The 19,812-nt window shown below is 38.1% G+C and overlaps 1 protein-coding gene across 1 annotated transcript in view; it reads right to left on the bottom strand.

Moving 5' to 3' along the window:
• fbxl17 (F-box and leucine-rich repeat protein 17) overlaps positions 1-19,812 on the bottom strand; it is a 226,486-nt gene that overhangs the window by 54,164 nt on the left and 152,510 nt on the right. Inside the window, exon 9 of the mRNA XM_041999457.1 lies at positions 19,027-19,103. Within this exon, the coding sequence (XP_041855391.1) occupies positions 19,027-19,103 (77 nt within the window). The remainder of the gene's footprint in view (positions 1-19,026; positions 19,104-19,812) is intronic.

Raw genomic sequence — 19,812 nt, 5'->3', positions numbered from 1 at the left:
CTTCCTTGGTTCAGATCAACAAGGAGTAACAGCATCTTCCAGTGCAGTGCAGCCACTGCCATTAATGTCCCTGGCTTTGACCAGGTTAGTTCACCTCATTTGTCCATTAATGTTCAAGTGTAGTAAGGAAACAAATAATGATCCATTCTAAGACGTTAATGGAAACATCACTTTGGAGCTTTGAGACTTGTAATGCAGAAAGCTAAAACTCCAGTCACAAGTAATGAACTTTTTATACAGTACACGGTTGGATGTTCATGGTCAAGACCATGTTTTTCCATATTAGCAGCATCAAATGAAGCTTTGTCATTTGTACTGCAGACTGCAGGATAATCAAATGGAAAAGCAAGGTCGAGTTGCAGTGTATTTTTCATTAAAGGTTAGATGCCTCAGCAGGACAATGCAGCAGATGAATATTCCATCTAAAAAGGTAGGCAGCCTTGAAGCAGTGAACCTCAGAGTCACAAATGTTCAAACACAATTTAATGTTTGCTCTCCCGAGCTCACCTTTTCATTCTCCATCTGATTCCACTCTAGTGTCTCTGTGGGCTCGACACTACAGAGCTTTGCCTTAAGCTTTGAACATCCTTGAAGAGGAAAAGAAAAAGAGCTCGATCTACATATTTCCCTTGTGTCATTTACAGTGGTTGCACTGTTTAGGTTCTTTTCTTTTTTTTTTTTTTTTTACTTAAAATACTTTTTATTTCTAGATATATGTTCCAAAAGTAATTTTAAAATAACTCTAATCCTACTTTGTCCAAACATATGCCTAACCTACTTAACCCATATTGTTGCCATATTATCAGTTTCAATATTGGCAAAAAGCTACTTGAAAACACTCCTGATTAAATTTCAGCTTCACTTTTCCAGCATCTTGAAAAAGCTAACCTATTTCTATTCAAGTGCCATCATCCATTGTTGGTGTTGTCTAGGGATAATCACAAATAATTAATGATGATGTATTATGAATAACATTTCCTACTTCATGGGTTGTTTGGGATTTTTGTGGTAATGTCTTTATAAACATGTATTTGTAATTAAGGCTGCAGACACTGTTGTTGGGCCCTTACAATTCTGTGCTGTCAGGAAGCACCGTGGATGAGAGGTTTAAGGTGCATCTGCAAGACTACTAAAATGTATAAGTTTCTACTATCCCTGACCTATGTGAATGAAATATCCAAGCCAGAGAGAGGCTCCAGAAAGAGATAATTGTAAGTCAACAAGATGCAATGTATTCACCCACGCTGTCAAATAAAAAAGCTCTATAACAGCTTTGGTCACTCATTAGGGGAAAGCATATAAGACCTAAATGGAAGTCTCACAGCACACACAGCAAACCAAGCTCAGACTACCACACATAAAACTGATAAAAAAAATATTTAATTGGTAATTCTTTTCTCAAATACTTCATCTCATCTGCAGTTTGGCCACACACAGTTAGTTTGACAGTTGTTAACACTTTGAGGGAGAATCTCATTGTGAGTCATGCATTGAACTGAGCCAGGCTTCTAAAACATAGACAGGAGTGCCAATACGGACCAGTCCAAAGTAAAATTATGACTCCTCCATTTCACACACGTTCAAAAAACCCTGGGCTTCACTGCTGGTTGTTTTCTCTGTGATTTGAGAAATATTAAAGTAGCACAATATAATAACTTTCGGACCTTAAAAACTATTTCTTCGTCTGACTTGTTTTGATGGGACAGTGACATTTATTATGAACATTCCTGGAGATGTCGCTACCCAGCAGTGTCCCGAGGCTAAGAAATCACACTTTACAACCTTTGCATCCAGGATGTGGCGTCATGTTTTACAGACACACTAGCAACTAGATGTCAACAGCGAAGCTGATTCATCAAAGAAATACAATAGGACATTATCAGAAGATGAGAGAAAAAAATGGAGAAAAAGGTGTAAAGCAAGAGATAAGAGAAGAATTAACATCTGACTGAATTTTACTTACTGGAGAGAGCTCAGAGTCAAGGGAGAACGCAAGGTGGATGCCAAATTAGCCTTTGTTAACCCTAATCTTCCAAAGTTCAGTAGTGCTTCTTCAATGAGTGTTTAAATAAATGCATTTTAACTGTAATGCACATGCATTTACACCAACACATCGGTGTCACCAGACCCCATTTACTGGGCATGTGCCCCAGTATAAATGAGCTGTGCCCAGTATAAATGCTATGATTAATTTTCGACAAATATATATAAATACATTAATTCACATATTGAGACGGGAGAAGATATATATTACAACTCAAGCGCGTAGCAAGAGCGTTAACTCCAAACAGAGGATACAGCTCAGGGGCACAGTCTGTCACTACATGTCACCGTGCACGAGCAGCAGGTGAACTACACGTCACGCAGCTCTTCGATGTGTCGGGAGAGCGGTGAGCACACAGCGTATTTTTTTGGTCTTGTAACGTCACAAAAACAGTCAATTTTATATTATTTTTTTAAAATGAAACCAGAGACGAGAAAGAGGGAGTTAAGACAGTTTTCAGTTATATATTCAATGTTTGAACTGGAGCAAACCAGTGTTTTGTTTAGGGACCGTCAGCAAATGAAAGGACATATAACAATATTTTCATACTAAACAAAAGCGGACTTCTGAAGTAAACAGAGAGAAATAACACGTATTTTTTGGCTTTCATACAGGGTGCCAAATCTTTTGAATTGCTTCAAATTTTAATTGAGATTTTAATCATTTCTTAAGAGAGAAAAAAGATCCAATAGCTTCTAAATCAAGTGACCCAGTCACTTCAAACCAAAGCTGAACTGAAGCTGATGACCATTCAAACAAGACACAACTCTTCCTGACTTTCTTAAAACTGAATCACAGTCAAGTCAAGTGATCGACAACTTTGTGGAACTGAAAAACAGGCAGTACGCTACAATGCTCAAAAATGAAAAAAACTGTTCAAAATGGGTTGAACTATCACCCTGAAACCAGGTAATAACCATTACTGTGGAATGTGTATGAAGAGAGTTCTGACATCGTTTGTTATGGCATTTACATTTTTGCTGCCATGTTGAAAGTGTTCATGTTTATTAAATATGTTCTTACATTCATTAATATCTCAATTAGTATTTTCATAGGAATGTGGCAGTGGCACAGAGCAGTGTGTGTGTGGAGGACGATGGATATGTGGTAGGGGCCCTGTGCCCCAGGAGAGCTTTATGCCTAGCAACGCCCCTGCACCAACACATCTGTCTTAAAATGTACTGTAAAGAAAAAAAGAAAAGTCTTTTCTCCAGTATAAACCCCTACAACACCTGGATTCTTCCCTTTAAAACTTGAGAACAAATGAGACATGCAGAAACATTTATGCTGTTAAACTGAATATCAAAACAGCATACATCTAATAATACATATGTCTTTTTAAAGCTGCCACGATAACATTAGATGCATCTTATGCACCCATGCCACAACAATTCATATGAGCCTCGTCTACATGAAACAATCACAGCTATTCAAACATTCTCACCATGTGTGGAACACCTGTGTGTCTATTGTAAGTCTATGTTAACTGTTAACACACATTCACAAGTACTGTCAGGTCTCAGACATATCAAATAGGAGCCTAGTGAGGTGTTTGATGTTACTTGGCTCAACTTTTTGACACATCATTGATTTTTCTTCTCTAGTTAAGGGATTTTTAGCTCAAACACAGACACGAATAATCACACATTATAGATAGAAAGAAAGAGACCTACAGATGTAGCTACGCCATATCTTGCACAATTGCATTATGCTTTGTCTTGTTAAAATCAAAGGTACTGCATCTGTATAAATATATGCACTCCCTCCCGGCTTGGCTGAAATATCACTTTAGTCTCAGTCTCTCCATGGCCATGTTTCTATAAATAGTGAATATATAGATAAATATTCTTTATAATGGCAATCACGCACAAGTAAACACAAACAAAAAGCAATACTCAGATACATGAGCAAAAAAACAAACAGGAATCCTGAGCATCTTTTTCTTGTATCCGGGCGTCAGGAGTATAATTGAGGGCTTACATCGTGCTTCCCTTCTGCTAAGCCTTGCTATCTTCAGGCCACGCGGTGCACTCACAAACTGCCCTCCACTGGTACACATCTGATTAGGGCTGCTCTGTAAATGAAGCTTTACAGGACGGAGTGATAGCAGGAGAGGGAATAGGAGCAGGGCGGGATAAAATGAAAGATTACAATATGTAGAGAGGAAGCGAAGCGAGGACAGATTTGAGTATCAAACAAGAGAGCCGAGGGAGAGACGAGAGTGAGAGAAATACAATGTCACGACGATCACGGCAGTCATGATTAAGCCAAGAAAGCAAAAAATATAAGTACTTAGTGAAGCATCACTGTGCATTTGACCACTGGAGACACTTTACAACATTCAATCCAGTGTCCTTCCATGTGCAAAATTTTCCTTGGCAAAATACAAGAAGCCCATTCTGCTGTTAATGACAGAGGAACAGCTTGTATGGCAGCTCTGCTACCACTGGAGAGTAAGGTTAAAAGGTACTACATGGGCGCAGACTATTTAGTCACCATTTCATTGAATGCCTCCTTCATTTATTTTTCAAGTAGTTAAAAGATTTAGGTTTAGATTTACTCTATTTGGTCCTGTCTATTCCTGTAATATGTAACAAAATCTTGACTGGTATCTTCAAACTTTCCTCTGAAACTACATTAACAAATCACATTACATCAAATCTCCCAAAGTCCCTACTTAAAACTAATTTTACTATTTTATTTGTCCATCCACTTTCTAACGATAAAACCTCTAAAAATGCAAAGAGGGAAATATGTACTGGAATATGGATATAAAATTTCCACACTCTAAAATAGTAATTTGAGTTAACACATCTTGAAGCAATACTTCTCACTGAAAGGATGTTTCAACATTTTAATTAACTTTACATTAACTAACACAGTTAATCATCTGTTTTATCTCACCCACAGGACCTTCATCACTCTTCACCTGTGATTTTTTTTTTCTTTTCATTAATCTGAAGTCATAAACAAGAGCTACTCAGATATTAGCCTCAAGTCATTTCAAATAATTAAAAACATACCCTAATAATTGAAAACATTTATTTCATCTGAAGGAAATAAATGTTTTCCAAATGAATGCACAACCTTAAATCCAAATCTCAATTGTTTTTAATAAACATGTTTTCCGGGAAAGACAGCTCGACATGTTTGATGCAGGTAACTGCTGTTTGGAAACTAACCGTATAAAACTGTTTATAAAAAAAAGGTTTTAGGATCAGGATTTATTAGAGTATGTGTTTGTTTTCACTGTGATCATTTATAACTGATTCACCTTCATGAATCTAGCCTACCCAAAACCCATTACTTGCTTAGTAGTTATTTGATAATGATCGGAGGTCTGGAACCTCCCGATGAAAACAAAAGTATGTCCTTCCAAACACTGAATGCAATTTTTTACAAGGACCTCCAAAAATAATTGTTAAATGATTCAAGAGGTTTAAGGAAAACACATTGGAAAAATCTGTTTGGCCTCTCACTGAGGAAAGTTATAGCTTCAAGGTGGAAACAACAACCTTGCTGCCAGTCAAACAATCGCATGCAGATCGTACACATTATACAAAACAGACACATGCTGGATAAAGTACAAGTGCTGCACTGTTGTGAATCTCAACTACATCAGGATACCAACTTCCCACTGCCTTTTATGTTTAAAGAGGAGCGATTTTCATATGCCTTTTAACATATAATCATGTACAGACACATGGGCATAGACACAAGTATAATGGCAGCTGGTTTGCACGGCTTAATCAGTCCCATTGATGAAATGAGGAGAGAAGAATGGCCGGCAGCCTGCTCTGGCTACTTGCCAGAAGTGATGCTGAAACACATTTAAGAGTCACGAGCTAAGCCATTTAAAGATGGCTGATGCATTATGCATTATGGTGATTCCCTGTCAACTGAGTGATGTACAGTGCTTTTGTCAAACAATGAAGTAACAGCATGAGAGGACATCATATGGAGAGAGGGGAGAAAAAGAACGACAGCTACTAAAGGAGCCAATAAAAAGTGTAAAGTCAGAGAATAAATAAATATTAGAAATCTAAATGAAAAGTGACCTTTAAGTACAAATAGATTTTGCATTTAGATACTCCAGTAACCTTCTTGTAAGCAGGGATCCTACAGAGATAAAGACAGGGATGTTCTCTTGAATCGCGGCTGCTGTGGTGGAGTAAACCATGGCAAGGATAGGAGGTAAATGACAGGTCAAAGTTCAAAGCCAGCAGGAGGAAATGACATCGGCAGGAAGTATGAATAAACAGTGGGGGATAATCATCCAATACAAGCACTGACCTTGCAAGGGATTAGCAGTGACATTATCTTGCAAATATACAGATGCAGAAAAATGAGAGAGCGAATGACCTTCCTAAAAGAAAGTCTATAATTTGAAGTATAAGAGTAGATTTTTAAATCTAAATGAGAGCCTATGATTATTAACTTGGCATTAGTGTAAGTGCTACACAGTGCGTGGTTATTAATAGCTCTGTAACTGTTTACTTAGTCATTATATAATATACCAAAAAAGTATGAGGAAAACTCCTGGTGACGCAGCTGTCTAAGGTTACCGCTCAATTCCCACCGGATTTACAAGAAAAAGGTGGCCTCTGATTAATCTGACAAGGAATAAATGTTAATCAAGCTTCATAATAAAAGAAGAAATCTCAAACAAGCATATTTAACATCAAAACAGCTCCTGACATTCTTGTACTATTATACATTGTGTATGTTTGATGCCTTTTCAACATCTAAAGCTTCAGTATCTTACAGAATATATCAAACATACCTCAGGCCAAAACAGTGTAATTATTGTTACTTTTAAGTGATGTGAATATGTGAATACATGCCGTATTACTGGAAATAAAAGGTTATGAGTCATCCATCTGTACAGTGACAGTTTGCCTTGAGAAATAATGAATATGCTAAGTCAATCAGCTGCTTTCATTTTGTGCACGTTTTCATAGTTAAATTGATTATTACGCCAACTCTCCAAATCCTCCCAATTCCCATCGTGTATTTCCTTGAAAATAATTCATGAAGAAAACCATTACGTCTTTTGGAAATTGATAAAAGGAAGTTACTTTGATCCATGACAGGAGCTGAGAAGATTTAGTGAGTCGGTGTACCCGACATGTATGAACAGCCCAAAACTGCTGATCAATATTATCATCTGTTTTACATGATTCTAAATGTTCCTGTCCTCAGGTTAGATTTGTTTCTGTGGCCAGCATTGCCTTTGAAAGTCAAATTGTTTTAGCAGCTGTTTTGTCGGCCATGCTTTTTAGAATGCATTTACACCTATGAACATTTTTGGCAATCTTTCTAGACTGACTGTGTTAAACTTGAACCAGGTGCAGAGGTGGGGTAAGCTCACTTTTTCCTCTGTGGTTTATACTCAAACTCAAAAGTGCACTACCAATTTGAATCTTTGAACGGGGACTCATTATGCAGAAATGCAAAAAGACTGCAGAATCTGCAGAATTACTACAAAGTCAAAATATGAGACCAAAATTCTAAACCAAGATAAAAGAGGAATAAAATGATAAAGGCAAGCATGACACGGTGGTAAAACCAGACCAAAGGGTGGGGGAGAGAATAAAGAACTCCCATGTCCAGTAAGTGGGCATATCTCTAAAGGGTTCTGCAAAAGTAGAGCTAACTATAGAACCAAACTATCAAACACTCCCAAGTCTGGTCCTCAACATACATCAGCACCCACAAAAGATAGAAGACAGCTCCATTCACACCTGAGAGTGATGATGAGGAGGAAGATGGCAAAGATGGACAGTGTAAGAGAGCAAGACACTGAGGAAGAGAAAGGGCGACAATGCACAAGGCAATAAAAGGAGACAACCACGGTGAGAAAGAGAAAGCTGAGCATTTTACACCTGTCCAGGGGCTGTGTCACTGCTACTGGAAGGCAGCTGCACAGCGGATGGGATGATGCCTCTGGAGAAAGACTTGTCATATTCAGGCACAATCACAGACACACAACAGAACTAATAGGAAAACTAAGAAAATGCAATGTTGCACTTCTATAAACAAATGCCTTATAGCCAGCAATAACTGAGACATCTTGTACATACTTCCACAGCTTGGTGTTATTGAGTCCCACAGGCACACTTAAAGCACACTGTTATTAGGAACTACAGGGCTGGGAGAAAGGAAAAGAGATCATATAAGTGAGACAGAGATAGAACAAATGGACCATTTTTATCAAAGCTTCGTGAACACACATAGGGCCTGTTGTTATTGAAGCTACCTCTACCTCCTCCTATGTACATGATTACATCCTTTGAAACCACACACACACATTCATACAGAGGCAAATGCACAGTTGCATAAAAATCTGTATATGAACACATTCCTCCAAGTCATCAGAATCCCTCTCCTCCACAAACTTAAGCCTAAAATAGCAGCGTCTTAAGCATTATTTCACTAAAAGTTTAGGCATATTATATGTGTTGTAATTTGATAGTGTGTGTGAAAGAAAATATTAACATGAGCTCAAACGTGCATCTACAATGTGTGTGTAGAGCCTGCATGACTGTGTTTTTCTCTGTGTATGTAATTGCAAATGAGGCTTGCCTGGCTGTAATCCCCTAAGCAAGGGTGTGCGTCTCTATGTATGCTAGCCAGTGTCATGGCGAAAAAGTGTGAGAGTGTGTTTGTGTGTGACCAGTAAGATGGTAGAAAGCACAAGCCTGAGCCTTCACAGCTTAAGCCCCCGTCACTTTTCTCCCCCATAAGGCAAACAGTGGATAGACCACAGGGCTTAGTGGAAGAAAGAGGAGGAGAGGACAATATATGGAAACTAATTCAATTTCAGCTTCTTTGTGCTACTGCCCAATCTGCAAATACCACCACAGGCTGATGTAAGGAAATGGAAATCTCAACTTACACACTATGAAGAATCTGTAGATTTAAACCCTATAGAAACGTACTTATGCACTTGAGCAACAGTCATGCAGTTAAATGACTTTCCTCTGATGAGGTTTAAATCCAGCTTCTCAAGCTGTCTCTGCTCCCTCCTTACCTGTCACCCTCTCAATTTTCCTGCACATCATCTAATGAACTTTCCAAACTTGCAAAAGATGGGAAAGTAGTTATTAATCTTATTCTCAGAAAAGCTGCCTAGCAGTTTCCACGACTAGAGCAAGGGAAATACTTTTTCTTATGGAAACATTCCTCGCTTTTTGATTTTACATACATTTTTATAATAGTTCAGGTGTTAAACGTACAACAGTTCGAGCATTAACATAAAAGTAATATATTTTTCTGGAACTAAAAGAGGAAGACATTCTTCCTCTGTGTGTTATAAACTGAGTTTCTTTATGCTGCGTTGTTGCAACAGGTCTTGCCCTACATGTATTTTACTCTGTGTATTCTAACATGCACTCAGTTTGAAGTGGAAAAAGTCATTCGCTTGTGTAGTATGTTTTTTTCTGGCAGGAAAGAACGAGCAGGGCCTTGGGGAGAGCTTAATCCAATAACCACATCTAAAATGCTCCTACTCGTTTCTGATACACAGCTCACAACAAGCTTGAAACCTGTATGCTGATTACAGGCAAAACAATAACAGGAAATTTTCAGGCAATTTGCACTTGCTTTTTTATCTTGCTTTTTTCTTTTGTTATGATCCACTCAGTCTGGTGTTTTATATAGTTTCAACTCAGGAAAGACAAACATGACTAAAACTGTTTCTTCTCTATTTTCCTGTTAATCAGTTTAACTATTTCTTCCCAAATGAATAATTGCATGAAAAGTAGCCAAAGAAAATACATTTGTGTACATATGAAAACTTTTCAACTACATGTAGTCAAGCTTGTAGTAGCTGCACAAAAAAGGAAGACAGGTTCTTTTGAATATGATGGGTAGGATCTCGTATCTACCTGGCTCCATATAATTAGAAACAATCGAAAAGAAGAAGCTGCTGTTTAGGAAAAACACTGTGGAAACTCAGCTTATGTTTATAAAGCCCTTTTAATTAAAAAATATATTATAATGTCATAATATCTTACTAACATTTTCTGATAAAGGAGATATACTTCATGTCTATTGTTGCTAAGAGAGCATCTTTGTGTTATGGACCTTTCATTGGAGCAAACATCTGAAGACATCATCTAAAGCGATCATGCTGAGATGGACCTTTGGGAATTTGTTGATGCAGCCATTGATTTTACAGAGGAAAAAGAAAAAGATCATTCCACAAGGCTTCAGAGTTCAGGTGGTTTTGCAGCAGCAATGAAGTCAAGCTCAGAGCTTGTCATAAAGCCAGTTGTTTTCCCCCCTGGGCCCAGGCACTCTCATTGATTTGCAGAGATAATAACCCAGTTTATGAGTCTTTGCCCTCAATGTGTCCAGCATTGTGCAACATATGCTACGCTCTCCCACCAACACTTCACCATCTCCTCTACGCCTCAAGGAGGAAACACACAGCTTATGAATTTTTCCTGGTGGATTTTTTTCTTCTTTTATATATTACTGCTTCATTGGTTTTAAGGTCATGCTGTGATACTGACGGGTCATGAGAGAAGGCTGCCTCTGGTTTCTTTGTTGCTCTTAATGGAACTGATGTCAGAAAAATTTTATCTGGGTTACTTTTGTGTCAAGTTGTGCTGTGATTGTTCAACATTTAAGTCCCAACATGAAAATATCTTTAAGACCAAGAACCTGGACATCTTCATGAAATCCACTAACCAACAGAGCAATAGCTTCCCTCTCAAGGAAAATAATAGTGATAAAATAACAGACTATATATCAATTACACTTTCTTATGGTATATTAATACAATAAAATAAATATACCATTATATAGAAGGTTATATAAATCATTTTACCCCTGTGGCTATGGGTTCTGACACATCTGGACACCAAAAATGGTACATGCAAATGTACACATCAGTGCTTACAGTGGTGATACGAACAGACAAATCTCCTTTTACGGAATTATTTTCCCTAGCAAATCCCATAATTATGCTGTCCTGCATATTGTAAATGATGGCTGTTGGAGTTTCATTATCCGCCTACCACCTGCCAAACAGAGACAATATAATAGCAAACAAGTTAATACACTATCTCCGTCTATATCCCATTACGGTTCACAGCACTTCAAGTGTCTGGTGGTGAATGACTACTAATGGAAAAAACAAATAAAAAAACAAACAAACAAACTACAAATAACTCGAAGTGAATAACAGATGTGACAAAGAGAGAAGTTAAGAATTAATGCAAAATAAAGTTTGTTTATGCCACATGTAAAAGCAATAACTGATAATCTCATGTAAGTCCTCATCACTTATATTTACTGCTGTGAGCCCAGTATTGTGTGACATTTTAAAAATGGCACCCTGCCCTGCATAGAGGGTATGAAATGGATGCTGTGTTGAAGGTTTTGACATACACATCAATCCCACAAACAATGCAGAATAATAAAAAAAAGGTTAAAAGCCTTGAAGGTTAAAAGCAAACAGTAACTCTTAAGCTTAGAGTATAATCTAATGGCCTCATCAGACTATATGAGGGATCATAACAAACACGTGCCATTTTTATTGTCAGTCAGGTACTAAATGTGCTGTTTCAGCGACTTTGATGCTGAGTAACCGCACCTTATAAAAGCATTAAGATACTATGGGGAGTATGTGTACGTCAAAATTTCCCCAATGCCAAGGAAAACTTGTGTGAGCACATGAAAATACACACAAATGCATGTACACGAGCACAGTCACACACATCAGTAAAGATGCATAAATACTTCTTTCTTGAGGTTCTGCTAAAAGGGAGGGGCATGGGAGCCCCATCTATCAACGTTCAGTGCGTTCAGAGTAGAGCACCTCAGATGAAAGCAAGAAGTGAAAGATGAATGGAAAAAGGGACGAGAGGCGAGAAGAAAAGGGAAAGGGGTTTGGTCTTGGAACAGGACTTAAAGCAGTTGGGGGAAAGGAAATCTTGACTATGTTCAAGCCGCGTAAGGGGTGAGTACATAAGAGAGAGAGGATAAAAACTGAACAACAATAATCTCACAGGCTGATACATGAGTAAATACAGATGGACATAACAATGAAATGTCCAATCTGAGTGGCTCCATTCTTCTTATAAAACACAACAGTCTGGATGATGGGCCTGTCACTGTCACAAATTCTTATTAGCAATGCAGAGGTAAAGCAGCAGACGCCTGTATACTGAATCTTCAACACATTCGCTTCCTACTTTAAACATCTTAACAGTATGTTTGTCATGCTTTCCCTGATTTCTTAAGCACTCTTATTTAAATACATTCCCAAGAATGTGTTCTGGGACCACCCATGTGACAGATCACCCACCACATAAACAGAAATGCACAGTTGCTTGCGACTGAAATCACTTTTTCAAGCATGTTTCCATGCAAACTGGACCAGAGGATACATCAAAGAGCAGTCACAATTGTTGACTAATTTAAAATAATGCTACAACAATCTGTGAGAATGTACAGTACTTTTTACAAACATTTTACTATCCTGGCCCCCCGCCAACGATTTAAAAAAAAAAACAAAATTGTTAAGAAAAGATTGACATGAGGCTTCACAGTTGAGTTGCCACAACTGTATATTTTTTGTCATTGTTGTTGGCTTTGACTGTACCCAATTTGGTCAACTTTAAAAAAAAAATGGATAAATCACATACATCAAGAATGGATGAAGAATCATAGTTCTCCCAGCAGATGCCATATAAGCACTCCCTTATGCATAGCATTTGTGGACACAGCAAAGTTGAGTTAAAAAAAAACACACAACTAAATGGACTGCTGATGAATTAAAGTGCCATCTACATTGCTATAGTTCAGGTCACTAAATGTGTTTGCAAGTTGACAGAAATCCCTACGGACCTGCGGAGCTGAAAGCTGACTGACGCAGACAGAGCTGGTGAGTGATTACATGTGGTCAAGGGGACACATTTTCACACTAGGTATGAACACACATACTTAGAGCTGTCTATTTGTGATCAGATCATCAAATGTAAACAGAGACAAGATGTTGCCCAAACAAAAGGATTTAATGTCTGTATAACTCTTGCATATGCTTCAGCCACTGAATACTGTATATGTAAAAGGCAAAAAGGGATTTGGCTTCCATCACTCTGGAAGCCTGAAATAAATCCTCCCACTTTGCAACTTGATACTAGCACTGCTACAAGTCCTCTAAAAGCAGACCAAAGCTTTTCTTCCTGCTTACTTGTACACAGTCTCCCACAGGTGTCTCACTCGGTCTCACTTGTGTTTGCACAGTTTTACACAGGAGGACATGACTGACAATGCAAAGGATCATGGGGAGGTGTGTGGGTGAAGGTGGAGAATTACCATATGTAAGGAACAGAGGTACCGAGGTCTCTGTTTGTATCATGATAAAGCATGTGGGCTACAAGGGACAAGATAAGGGCAGGGACACACACATGCAAACATATACACACACAGTACAGACATGCAAATGGATGCATGTAAATGCAAAACATGCACACAAAAGAACAAAAGGAGCACACAGAAGATGAGCAGCAGAGTGAGGGGAGTCAAGGAGGTATCAGTGTCTATCCAGGTGTGCTGAAGATACAGCATGAGTTGGTCATTGAGGAAAAGAGTGGTGCTGGAAATATCTGATTAACTTTGGGAGAGAAGCAGAGTAGGTTTTCTCATAAGGATCAGCTTTCCAACCCATGTTATAGTGGTACTTACATGTCTATGCAAGAAACAGCCCAATTCTGACCTCATCATAGTGTCTACAGGAATAATGCACTTAGAAGATATTTCTTAAAGTTGTAATATCCCATTTGTGTTGGTGGTTAAAAGAGGATTGTATGGTTAGTTTTGTTTGAGCGAACCATCTGTATGACCGCCTCATATTTTGGTCTATTCCCTGTTCTTTTATCACCACTCCCTAAATATTATCTCATTCAACTTAAATTGACCCCTTTATCTCATTAGATTTGGAAAGGCTTGTTTTTCTTTCATTTCAAGTATTTCACACTGGATATTTTTTATATACATCACCATCTCCAACAAAGACTAAGTATGATAAGGTAGCATTTAAGAATGTAATTAGTCAATATGCTTAAAAGTGTCATTGCAGCCCAGGAAGTCACAATGAGCAGACACTTTGTAGATAAAGGATTGTTAAGCAAAGGGTTTAGACTCAGCGGCTGGAGGGTACACATATAAAGAAATGACTTGTATTATCTCAATAACCTTAGGTTGCGGAAAAAGAGTAAATGTAGACCTTATGGCTCACTTGTTTTTTTGTTTAATTTTAACTCAAACAGCAACAAATCCCCCTTGATTAGTTTTTTGGGTTTTTTTTTTGTTGTTGTTGTTTTGTTTTTTGTACGGATATGTCCACAACACTTTCCCTGGGATGTGTTCAGAAGCATCCTGACCAGATGCCCAAATCACCACAATATCAGCTTTACCCCAAGCCCCTCCCAGATGCCACCTCTCAGAGGACGCTGTACTCATACCCACAGCTTGTGACCATAAGTAAGGGATGGAAGTTAAATCTACTGGTAAATGGACAGTGTTGCTCTTTGGCTCAGCTCTCTCTCGTGACCACAACAGCTTCCATTTTATTGCAGAGGCTGCCCCTAATCTGCCTGTCAGTCTCTGCATGTACACAGGTTGATATGTGGTTGCAACTTTTGAGTTGCATATTAACAGCCAAGCATGGTCCAGGTGGACATGAACAGACCAAAGTGTACGTGGATGCGGAAAACATGTACTGACTGTTAACATTTTGGATAGTTCTCATTTTCATGTCTTCAACAACTGTTTTCTTGTTAAGGGTTGGTTTTAGGGTTAAGGTTAATGTTAGGGAAACAATTACTTTTTCATTTATTTATTGTTTTAAATGGGTAATAATCAGGTTGCCACACAGCTTGATAAAAAATGCGCTTTTTTACTTCAAACAGGAAAACATTGCTAAATTGCAATGCAGGATGACTCAAGGACAAGGACTGGAAACTCTGGGTTATGGTTATAGTTGAGGTTAGTTGTTTTGCTAAGGACAAAGGCTGTTCATAAAAGAGGCTAAGACATTGTCCACTGGATATTAAAGTAGAAAAAGCATTCACTATATGTCTCAGAAACAGAGAGCACTGTGGATATGTGTCTTGGGTGCACTACTTTCTTTGGAATACTGTACTAGGATTAAGCATCACATTGAAAAGCCAAATTTAACACTCAAGAGAGGTACTCTGGGCTGAATCCTTATAGATGTTTAGCCTAATTTTCCAATATCATTTATCAATCATTAAGTTACAATAATGAAATCCCCAGTTTGCTGCAGTACACAAATCTTCTGAAGAGTGTTAACCACAGGATCCAGGTATTAAACAAGTCCCCTGACAGCATTAACTGGAACCAAAACATTATTTACACTAATAAGTCTGATGTTCTGTGATAAAAATGAGAAAAGTAATGCTATTTTTCCTTTTTTCTTTCACAGGGCTTTCAGTAGGATGATTATACTAAAAATGTTCCACTCTCATTTTTTCCATTTGCTCTCACTTCCTCAGAAAAATAATTCCTCCAACCATCTACGCTGGGAATGAAAATTACATATTGCCATTTTCTCTTTTTGCCAGCTGAACTTGTTTTTATGTCTTTTTTTCTATTTGTCCTCAAAGCTCCTATAAAAAATAGACAGGAAGCAAGAGCTGGGAGTAAAAAACAGAACACTCAAGCACAAGAGGCTTGTGGACATCTCAAATGCACTCAGAGAGGCCATTAATAAAAATAATTAGCACAGGAGATGGGCGGAAAAAAACGTGGGCTGGCTTGGCAGATGTAAAATCTCATTTCTGTTATTTAATTTGTCAGAGCTAGAGGCAGGAAATCCACCAATCATTGTGTTAAAGCACTGAGCTGCAACAGAAGGCATCTCTGTCCTGGAAGGACAAATGTACACACACAAACATAAACACACGGAGGCTATCAGTGGCCAAAGAGGGCCAGAGGGGTCATTAGTGAAGGAAGAAGATCAGATATCACCAATTCATCTTGGTCAGAATGATTAGAGAGACACCAAGAGAGTGGAGGATATATCACAGGGGTGGCTGTGTACATTTCAGGTTTAATGTACTTTTGTGGTCTTGGAGTCATTAATCAAACACTAGCAGACAAACACCCACATAATGCTTCACACACTCACAGGTGCAGTTAAAATTCAGGTTCAGATAGGTCAAAGTGATTATTTCTACTGTAACTCACAGAAGCCGGTGGTTTACAGAGGACAGAAACATTTCCTGTCTGCTGTATACTCTGCAACACACCAACATTCTTGGGGAAATGTGACACAATTAGTGTCTGGCATTAAGGTTTTTACTATTTAGACTTAATAAAATCACTATATAAACAACTATAACAGGATGTGGGACATTTAACGGTACAGAGGTCAGGAAAAGAAGAAAATAATTGGAGTTGACTGCAGAGTCTGAGTGTAAACTTAAACTGCATGCACCTAGAATCCAGTTCATAATAAAATAACATGACTTGCCTGTGGATCAGAATGGGTCAGCTCCTGACACAAAAGGATATGATGAAATAACTCACTGTCAAAACTTTCCAAATATTAGGGGAGTAAATGGATAACAAACACATCACTCAGGGTGAGAAGCCTGTCAACAGTGAAAAGATGCGTCATTAGTAATGTCTGTGAATGGAAATGGTTTCTAAGGGTCACTGTGTATTGTGCAAAGCTGTAGTTGCTACATGAAGCTCACCTTACAGCCCGATGTTGTTTATGAGCTTTCTTACTGTGTTTTTAGTGGACATGATTCATGCACTACACCTTCTGTCTGGTGCACAGATGTTTTCTTTTATTGATGAGGGCTAAGTTTGATTTCACTTATTTTAACAACAGTTGCAAACATGCATAGCTAAAGCAAAAGAAAAAAAAACCTCACAAAGAAAAAAAAAGCAAACTAAATAAATGCAAAAGAAATGTAACTGGAAGACATCTAAGGGAATAGGAATAGGAGTAAGTATATGTTCAAGCAGACCACCATGATGGCTATTGGGTCAATCAATGCTAACTCACCTAAACCTATCTGTTAATTTCAGGAATTCATGAGAAAAATCAAACCACAATGATATGGCTTTGTAATAGTTTTCACCTTTAAATGAAACATTTTGGTGTTCATTCTTAGCTTTACCAATAGCTTATTATTACATCAATCTGGCCAAATTTGCACCAAGAGGATCATTTTGAACTAAATAATTGAGGTTGAACATTTAGTTTAATAAGAGGAAATTACAACTAATATGACGCGTTGGATTGCTTAAGGTTTGATTGATTAACCTAATCAAGTGGCTAGTGAAAGTAGAAAAACAGTTTCAAAGAATAAAAAAAAGTAAAAATAAATAAGAATTCTCAAGAAAATGTGCAGTTAAAATTAATTAAAAAATTTTCATTTAAAATAATTTAAAAATTGGGTTTGTGCTCTGAAGATATATTTAGCCAGTTAGCATTTTACACAGGATTAGTTTAGTGGATTAGTGGATATGTAAGCTTTTAAAGAAGATTTCTTGCTCAGTTAGTATTTTTATTTTTTTTTAAGACATGAAAATTAAGATATGAAAATCAATAACTCAAACCAGAGAAAAATTAACGAATAGTAGTCTCAGGAACAACTGAAAGATCTTATCTAATTTATGCTTGAGGGCCAAAATTTAGAACACAGTAGAAACACTGAAATAAATCACTTTAGTCTTTTAGTAAATGAGTTGAGTTTACTTCCAATGTTGCCTGCGGTCGTGCAGGTTTATAATAAAATTCAGTCCCAACCCTGAAAAAGCCATGGAAGCTTTAAAGGAATCATCCAGTTCTAACAAGAAGGCAGCTTGTTTCTCTATTATCTGATCATTATGTTATTCTCAACAGGCTAAAAAACAACAGCGAGCTGATAAACAAACAATCAAGAGACAACAGCTGTACAAATTAACTATGGAAAGACTTATTGCTTTCGTAAGTTAGCAAGCAAACTTAAGTTCAAAATTTGAGAAAACAATAAGAAAAATATCTATCAAGCCATTAGACAAAGCTAATGAAAGTTCAGGAGACATTAAAAAAAAAATCTAGTTAAACTGCTGTTGACAATCAAGTTTATGTAAGCAAACCACTTCCCAGACTCTTATTCAGGTATAATGCAGATTACAGCTGGTTTGATATACAAAAAGAAAGATGATTTGGTTCCTCTAAAATCCTTTTTTCAGGATAAAGAAAATACAGAAAAACAACAGCTGGCTTCACAGCTGGGAGTGTTGGGGAATTTGAGTTTTAACAGGCTCAACTTCACTTCCACAACCAACCCAGCAACGACTGCCCCTCGCAAAATCGCATAACCTGTGCGAACAGTGACATTCACTGCTGTTCTCCTAATGCTTCAGTACAGAACTCAAACTGTGGATTGCACTGAGTATGTAGCAAAACATATGGCTGAGTGGAAGCAAGCAGAGGGGTAAAGGCAGTACAAACGGAAAGAGGAGATGGTGCTAGAGGGTATACAAGCTGCCAGCCTGTATGTCGTAGAGGAAAAAGCCATGCATGTCTCCTGTCAGACAATACAAACAAACTCTAATCCACAAACACCACAAACAAAAGCAAATGTGTAGAAATTCAGCCAAGAGGAATCAGTGCTATGTGCTGAAGGAATGTTCCTCCAGAAGTCAGATTTCTTCACACAGTCATATAAAATCCTTTGAGTAACCATCACTTCCACAGATAGCCTGAGGAATGCTGCAGAACTTATTTAAAAACTACAGTATTTATTTAAACATCTAGCTGCTTACCTACAAATGGGGCAGCAATGAGGGACACCACTTATGACAGGGTGAAACTTTTCATAATGCTTTCACTGTTTTCTCCTCTCACCAACTGAAACGACTCCTGTATTATTGTTGTAAGCATGGGCAATAACTGTTAGGAGAATAATATCGGAGGTTAACTGCAGTAAAAAGTTTCCTACCGTGGTCTGTGATTTTACAAGACACTAGATAGAGCTCCTTCAGACTTCTCCCCTCCTTGGCGATGATTTCCACACACCTACAGAGAGACACAGAAGATGGACCAATGTTTAAAATGTCACCTGGAGCGTCTGAGTGATGTAAACCGTGTTTTGTTTTTGGTTCAAGGCTTTCAAACCTTTCAAAAACGTAATGCAATGTGTGCACTTTCTTCACTCTTAAACACACTCCTTTGCTTGCCCACACACACACAGGATTATTCCTCTGTAAAGGTTAAACATTACTGCTGCAGGGTCACAACTATTCACACATCCTGCCTCTACTTCTTTTAACACACACATTAATAATTAAACACCTGATCTCATTAAAGCGCATGCGCCAACACAGCAGGAGTGTATGCGTGTATTTGCGCGTGTGAGCGCGAGCACAGGCACACACATTAACAGCTGGCTTGCTCACTTCAAAGAAGGATATCTGTATTCAGCCCGCTGCCTAAACCCAAAGGACCAACAGAGTGTGTGTGCATGTATGAGAGAAAGTATACACAGGGGGAGGCCTGAAGGCAAGATCAGAGTATCTGTATCAAATGATTCTCTTTAAATGCCTCTAATGAGAGGAGTGCATGCAACAACTAGATTTTGATCCGCACATTTGACCCATTAACCTTCAGGAGAAAATGTTTTGATCTCATTGCTGGTGTTGTATCATGAAAATTAATGAGACAAAAAAGAAAGGCACACACACGCAGACGGTATGGGCTTGAGGTGGTGGTGTAGATCTCGCTGCTG

Source organism: Melanotaenia boesemani, chromosome 11, assembly GCF_017639745.1.
Source record: "Melanotaenia boesemani isolate fMelBoe1 chromosome 11, fMelBoe1.pri, whole genome shotgun sequence".
NCBI lineage: Eukaryota > Metazoa > Chordata > Actinopteri > Atheriniformes > Melanotaeniidae > Melanotaenia > Melanotaenia boesemani.
Note: the sequence above shows the minus strand (reverse complement) of the source record. Positions and strands in the feature narration are given on the sequence as shown.